At 37.1% G+C, this 7,807-nt stretch overlaps 1 protein-coding gene across 1 annotated transcript; it reads left to right on the forward strand.

Annotated features, from left to right (window-relative positions):
• Positions 1–488: 488 nt before the first annotated feature.
• LOC116174889 (leucine-rich repeat-containing protein 15-like) lies at positions 489–7,181 on the forward strand. The gene is made up of 4 exons (XM_031492915.1): positions 489–591; positions 639–784; positions 831–2,175; positions 6,650–7,181. The coding sequence occupies exons 2-4, from the start codon at positions 710–712 to the stop codon at positions 6,856–6,858; spliced, it is 1,629 nt and encodes a 542-aa protein (XP_031348775.1). The 5' UTR covers positions 489–591; positions 639–709; the 3' UTR covers positions 6,859–7,181.
• Positions 7,182–7,807: the final 626 nt, after the last annotated feature.

Here is a 7,807-nt window from a genome sequence, read left to right on the forward strand (position 1 = left end):
AATTGTAGGAAGTAATTTTCGAGTATGCGTCAGGTAGTATGGAACCGTCTATTTATAATGTGCATACACAAGTTTTGGAGTCTGTGCAAAGAAAGTTTTGCAAATCTCTTTACCTTAAATTAAATCGTAGGGAATTTACCCAATCAGACATTACGACCACCTGAAGCTTCTGGAGGAGACAAATGTAGAGTCTTTAGAAAGGCGCAGAATAAGAATTAGCTTAGCCTTTCTTCATAACCTGGTCCAAAATAAAATTGATTCCTCTAAGCTTCAATATCTCAACTTTTATGTTGCTGGTTATACTAAAATGCAATAAATTCCTTCAAAAATTCAGCCGTGTTTGAATTTTCATATTTAGAAAATATCTACAAGGAAATCATTCATGTAAATAGTGCACAAAGAGACCGATGTGGGAGAAATTGGAAGGAAAATAGTAGCTTCTAACTTTGCTCACGCACTAAAATTGAGTTTCAGTTTTAGAGTGTTTGATTTTCCTCTTCATTGGAGTGCATGGAAGTTACCTGTGGAATTAAATGGACTTATAAGTGCTTTTGTAAATCGCTATACGAATGTAAATAACCCCAATTTTAGGTAGGTATGTTAGGTATAACATTGCTCTCAATAATTTAATTATGCAGGGATCGAGATTAAAAGGGATTTGATGCATAAATGAATGTTTAATTCTCACTGAGATTAATGTTAACCTTTGATGAACTTAAAAATGTCGATAAGTAAGCATGCTTTACACAGAAATCGTGTCAAAACTGTAAACTACAAATGCCAAGTAAGTAAATTTACTTTAACCACTCAAATTACTCAAAACGTTTCAGAAAAAAATGTTGCTCTCATTTCTACTGTTATACCAAATTCAACATTCCTTTGCCAACATTATCCCAAGTGTGTGTCATGGAAATCACTGGAATTCACTGTTGTGTATTGGAGTAACTTCGCAGAAAGATTTAAGAGATGGCATTTCAAACGCATTGGGAATAGTTTCTCCGCCTCAATTTGACAGCCTTGAAATCACCCACAGTCAATTGAACTTTTTGGGTCCGGATCTCAACAAGAAACTTTACCAACAAGTTCAAAACCTGAAAATTAGCAACTCTAACCTATCTAACGTACAAAGTGAAGCATTTATAGGTTTCAGTCACCTCCAAAGTCTAAAAATTGAAAGTAGCAACATTTTGATGATCGACTTGGCCGCCTTTCACGGTTTGCCCAACTTAAAGATGCTGCAGCTAAGTGAGGTGAAAGTCAAAAGACTACCATGGGGCTTATTTGATCGTTTACCTTACCTTATCAAGCTCGAATTGATCGATTGCCAGCCGGAGTTCATTGACAGGAACGTGTTTCACAATTTAAACACCCTCAAAGAATTGGTGCTCACAAAAAATGCGCTGACAAAGCTCCCGGTGAATTTGCTACGCCCACTTATCTCAATTGAAACACTTATGCTAAATGACAACAAACTAGAAACCCTAGATTTAAAAGGCCTAAAACACCTGCACTCCTTGTTCCTGCAGAAGAACTACATTTCAACAATACCAAGGCATTTCTTCCAGGCTAACAGAAATCTACGCGTTCTGGTCCTAGACGATAACGGAATCAGCGATTTGGAATGGGACGTATTCGCAGACTTGCCCCAATTGGAGATCTTAGGGCTGATGCATAATACAATCTCCAAATTGCATCCGCTCATCTTTAGAACCACCACAAATCTCCACACCCTAAATTTGGCCGCGAACCAAATCTCGAAGCTCGATTCCAATACATTCAACGGACTAACACGCCTCGCGAACCTAAACCTAATGGACAATCGCCTCGAAACCCTCCCCGACGGTCTCTTCTCGAAAAACCTACACCTCTCGTTTCTGGATCTGAGCGCTAACAACCTCAAGAGCATTTCGCCAACGAACTTCCGCCACCTACGCTCGTTGGCGAGTCTCAAGTTGAAAGGCAACGAGATTTCCGACATCCACGGGGAGGCGTTTCGAGATTTGGCTTTGCTTCAAGTTTTGGATTTGGATAACAACGAAATTCGGGAAATTGACGCGGGACTGTTTGGGAACCTGAAAAAATTGCGCGTGCTGGTGTTGGCGAATAATTACCTTCGAAATTTGCCTAACGGGATTTTTAACGGGTTGACGTCCATCGAAAGTATCGAGCTTGAAGGTAATAATATCACGGATGAATTTAATAAGAGCGTTTCAAAATTTATCAGTTTCTAATGATTCGCGATACTTAAATCGACGTTTGGTGTCCTTTCGATCTTATCTTTGTACAAAGTGTATGGTATAATAACAAATAAACCACGCATTTATGTTTTGTTCGGTAGCTATAAATGCGTCCCAACATTTGCGTTCCTTCTTTAATTCGTTTTTCCGTAACCATACCCATAGAAGGATAATAGTTAACAACTTTACCTATAGTCCAGGGAATAGAGGGTTTTAACTTGCAAAATGAGAAGTAGTTCCAATTTCTTTTGCATGTCATAGACAGTCATGTGGTGGTTAAGGATCTAAGTTTTCGACCTCCCACCTCTTGTGCTTCCCCCGTACCACCCCCAAAACCCCTGAAATTTGGTTGGTTTCTTAGTTTTTCAGTCATATGTTTTTAATGGTTCACTTTAGAAAAATATATTGTTATCAGAAATTGAAGACTATAAAATTCTACACAACTTTGATATAAACTACTTTTTTGTGAAATGTTTATTAAAAACGGCATGAAGCATCAGAGTTGGTTATATTTTTAAGAATTCTAAAATTTGTATGTAGATGTTTTAACCAAATTTTATACTTTATGTCTATAATTAAGAGTTTTATGAGAAAATATCTTGAATTTATCGTGGTATAAATCCCTTTACCCTGCACCCTTACCAAAGGGGATGCATAATAATTCAACTTGCAACCCTTGCTAGTGAGGATATTTGAATCACTGTGAGATTGCAGCGCTTTCTAAAATACTTTTTAAATTAAAAAATTGTCTCACTTCATTCAGTTTAGTTTTACCCCCCCCCCCCCCCCGCGCGGTAGGAATAGATATTTAAACGCTCTTATGGCGATTGTGAAGTTAGTCAGAGAGTACAACGCTTATCACGTATATTTTCTATTCCTCTATACATATCTATTCCTACCGCGGGGGGGGGGGGGGGTGATAAAGGATAGGAAGGATGAAGCTGAACTGAAGTGAGATACCTAATTTTTTTTGTTTCAAACGTATATTAGAAAGCCCTACAATCCCACAGTGATTCAAATATCCCCACTAGCAAGGGTTGAAAGTTGAATTATTATGCATCCCCTTTGGTAAGGGAGCGGCGTAGGGCGATTTATACCACGTAAGTTCAAGATTTTTCTTATAAAACTCTTAATTATAGAGATAAAGTATAAAATTTGGTTAAAACATTTACATACAAATTTTAGAATTCTTACAAATATAAGCAACTCTGATGCTCTATATCGTTTTTAATAAACATTTCACAAAAAAGTAGTGTATATCAAAGTTGTGTAGAATTTTATAGTCTACAATTTCTGATGACAATATTTTTTCGTAAAATGAACCTATAAAAAGATATGATTGATAAACTAAAAAACCAACCAAATTTCTTTGGTTTTAAGGGTGGTACGGGGGAAGCACAAGGGGAGGGAGGTCAAAAACTTGGATTCTTATCCACCAGATATTCTTTCATGGCATGCAAAAAAAATTGGAACTACTTCTCGTTTTGCAGGAAAAGGTCCATTTTCAGTCTCTATTTCCTGGACTACTAGGTACTGTTGATTAGGTATGCTGTTTCCAGAAGGATGAATTTTATAAAATTGGAACCTTCTATTTTCATGTTCAAGATTCGCCGACACTAAGTTTCGTGCAAACCAGGGTTTTTTGCACGTCCGTTCAAAGAACCATTACTGTAAAATAGAAAAAAAATAGTCTAAGGGCTTTCAAGCGCTATGTCAGGTGATAACTTTTAATGGAAAGTAAGATCCGTTATAAAAATGTCTCAGTTGGAAACTCCTTAAAGTCCCACCGTCATTTACAGAGCATTTCTAAGATTTCGAATCTGTAAAGATTCAAGATTCATTCCTTAGCAGCCTTTTCCGTGCTTTTTGGGCAAGATTAGACGAACAGAGACTAGAATGGGGTTAAAACACTCTGGAAATGCCATACAAAATACTAAGAGGGTAATAAAACGTTTCGGAGTAGTATATCAATCTTTGAAGAGCACTTAGCACACTTTTCCAGAGCGATCTAGTTTTCTCCAAAATTGTCCAATCTCGGTTTTCTTGGGCATGTTTGGACGGGGTATAGAATGGAACTAGGGCACTCTGAAAATAGCCTACAAAACTCCAAGAAGGCAAATGTTATGGAGTTATATCGCTGGAAATGAAGCTTCTCTTGAAAACTAAAAACGCACATAGTATTCTAGAAAGCATTCCCAGAGGCTTATTGCCTTTCTGGCGCTCTAAAATACTACAGAGCACAGAAAGCCGCACAGTTTGTGTAAAAAACCCGGAAAGGAAGTATTGAAAAATGTTTTCCAAAAATTCGTCTCTGCAGTGACTGTTTTAGACCCTTCAGGTGTTTCCCAGAGTTAGAAGAATCTAGAAAGGGTCCAATAACAGCGATTTTAACTCTGCGGAAGGCCTTAAAAAAGACTTTTCCTACCAACCCAAGTATCTAAACCCTTGTATCCCTTCTCCAGAGTGACCAAGCACCTCTCGCGCGTTTTTTATAATCGTAATGTGCCCTTCTCAAAAAATATCTATAATATGGTCTTTTAATGCTCCCAGGACCAGTTCCGCACTATCGGAGCTTCTTAGACCTTATCAAGCACTTTGTCTCCTGGTTGTGCTTTGAAATAAGGATGCCTCGAAATTGCCTAAAAAGTGTTCATTGCATCTAAGATAAGGATGTTTATCAGGGGGATCTCGGAAAGCACAAAAGCTACGAAGATGGTCAAATTAGTTGGGCGATTACCTGTAATCGTCATGCTGAAAGAAAATCAGGACTTCGTTGAGAGATTTTTAATACAACGTTTCGTTTCGGAGAAATCATCATCAATTTTATTTCTATACAATCCGTAAAAAAAGTACATACAGTTGGAAATGTTTGGAATTATGGATAGATGTGTTTTAATACAGGAAAAGAAATACTATCATAATCCCGCTATCCCTATTTGTGCACTGCACAAAAGTTATTAAAAAGTGCCGATTTCCATAAAAGTATATATCCTGTTAATTATAAAAGTCGACAGGATAAACTCAAGCATGATGTCAAAATGAAATGCATGGATATATAATATGAATAGCGTTCTATAATGGTAGAAGCGTTAATTTTTTTGAACGCATCCCTTTTTCAGTGCTCCACTCGATCTGAGTTGAAAATTGGAAGCTTTTAGTTTCCGCAATTACGGAAGGAAAACCTAAATTGATTTCGTATATTTATTTATCAGCCACTCGCACACCAAAACGTTGTGTCGAACTGCCGAAAGGCAAACAAATGTGAGCTTTCCGAAGTGCTGATATTACTTTGAAAGAAAACAAGGGAGACTCTCCAAGGGCCAGCGACTGTGGTGGGCGAAGGTCCTTTAAAATGTCAATCAAAATTGGTTAGAATTTTCAACAAACAAAACGAATTGGACTCTATGAGTTCGTTGCTGCTCTAGGGGATACACTTCACTGAGAATTGTTTGTCATTTGAAAAGAGCCAATCTTCACGGATGTACGCATTTCTATAATTAGTCCCTTTCAATTTACTCATGAGTATACATAATATATGGTTTACTTTATCCGTATATTCGACATTTTCGCAATGCTATAAATTATTATTTTTCGTTCCGCTTCGAAGAAGTAGGAAGTTTTGAGTTATTGCTGTACGGTTCCATTTCGCAGACATGATAAATGAAAATCCTCTGATTACGTAATGTTTCCGATTGACTGCAATTGGTAGCAAAAGGTTTAGGGTAAACGTGAAAGAAGTAGCGATCATTGTACCCATTTAAGGTATTGGAAAATTTTCAGGTCAGGGAAAAACGTATCTGCGAATAAAAATTAAGCACACAGAATCAATAAACGAATTAAATGAAATGAGATAAAATAAAATGAATTTTTGTACGAGGGCCTCTTTTAAATTTTCTGCCATACCGGACAAAGCTTCAACAAACAATTTATTTCCGGTGGACCCTCGACTATATCGAAATGGTTTCGACAAACAAACAAAATTAAATGGGCCGTTAATACTATCGCAGACAACTCCTTGTACACATCCGGCATCTAGTAGAAGAAAATTCCTAATATTCATTTAATTTTTTTCAATTTGAGAGACTCGATCAATCGATTCAAATAAACACACAAATAATTGATTGACAATGACAATAATTTATTTCGAAACAATTAAAACAAAATCTCTGCAAGGAACAAAAGCTTACAAAGCTTGCTTGGGCATAAACCCCGCACGCAAGCGGTTGATAATGCTTACAATCGAATTAACTTTTTCTAAATACGGACAAATCGTTTTAAAAACTTTTTCAATATATATCCAAAAGCGCGTGGCGTGGCACTTGTTATGGCAAATGTTTCTTTGTGGTTGTCACAACTGCTATATAACGTAAACCTACACTACTATAATAGTTTAATTATATTTTATGTTTCAGAAAATGGAAATGAAGACGCTCAACGAGACGACGACGTGGCCAACGGAAGATTCCGAATCGGCGGACAACACGACAACATTTATAATCGGCTTCGGAATTTTGCTAATCTTCGTATTCTTCGGCGTCCTGGCGAGCGTCTTTTTATGCGTGACGCTAAAAAAGGACGCATATTTGTGGGAGATCGAGAGCGACGAACAGCTAGAGCATAAATCCGATCCTGGGGAAATTGATCTTTCAGTAAGCGCGGATAAAATAATGGACAATACTCAAATTTAACACGATTGTTTTTTGTGCGCTACAATTGAAGCTGATTTCATTGCAGGGATTGAAACTCAATTAATATGGAGAGAAACGTTGTATTAGGTACATGTGTCACTCGTTATTTAAGGCTATTTAGGTGGATGAATGTTCAAAGTTTCTATTACATTTTTGTAATGCTTTTACTATAAGTAAGAGTTTTCTCACGAAAAATGCAGTAATTTTACTTTGTTGATATAGCTATGTGGCCGTGAGAAATGCATTTTTTACAAGATTAAACAGATTACTATGCATTATTAATTGTAGCCATTTCTGTCCGTCTGTCCCCTTTGTTTGTCTGTGACGTTTTAACTAGAAAAAGAACAATGATTTGTTAGTGCTTGCTTAATTGGAAACATAAGGGTGGAGGTGCGAATGAGAGGAGCGATCCCTTTTGCAGGATAGTTAGAAGAGCCGGAGTAACAAAGCTTTTTTGAAAACTAAGAAACAGAGCTACGTAGAAACAATTTAAACACTCTGCCCCCGATTCGCCCCTACAAATAGCATTTCTTGCAACCCACTCAACTTGCAAATAGTAACTTCCAACCTTCCTCCTGTGTTTGGAACCGGCGGCAGTACTTGTGGAGTAAACGAACTGTACAATAACAGTTAACAGTTATGGTAAGTAGTAAAGAACTAGTAATATCACAATTGTTATAGACTAGAAACCAATTTGGAAAGAAAATTCAAAGGGCTGTAACTTTTGAACGAGTAGCCCAATCTTGGAACTGTTTGTAATTATGAATTCTACAGGCCACATTCTATAAGAAAAATTTTTTTCCGGGTCGATCTGAGACAATTTTTTTTTCAGGGCTCTAAAAAAGGCAGAGTATAACCTTCCATTTTTACCAAAACTCGACT

This window comes from Photinus pyralis, unplaced genomic scaffold (genome assembly GCF_008802855.1).
Source record: "Photinus pyralis isolate 1611_PpyrPB1 unplaced genomic scaffold, Ppyr1.3 Ppyr1.4_LG6, whole genome shotgun sequence".
NCBI lineage: Eukaryota > Metazoa > Arthropoda > Insecta > Coleoptera > Lampyridae > Photinus > Photinus pyralis.

Bases quoted from the DNA above. Each gene is read 5' to 3' on its own strand.
- LOC116174889 (XM_031492915.1), top strand. From the start codon at position 710: ATGAACTTAAAAATGTCGATAAGTAAGCATGCTTTACACAGAAATCGT. The intron at 785-830 runs GTAAGTAAATTT...AAAACGTTTCAG, and splicing joins CTGTAAACTACAAATGCCAA to AAAAAAATGTTGCTCTCATT. The intron at 2,176-6,649 runs GTAATAATATCA...TTTATGTTTCAG, and splicing joins CGAAAGTATCGAGCTTGAAG to AAAATGGAAATGAAGACGCT.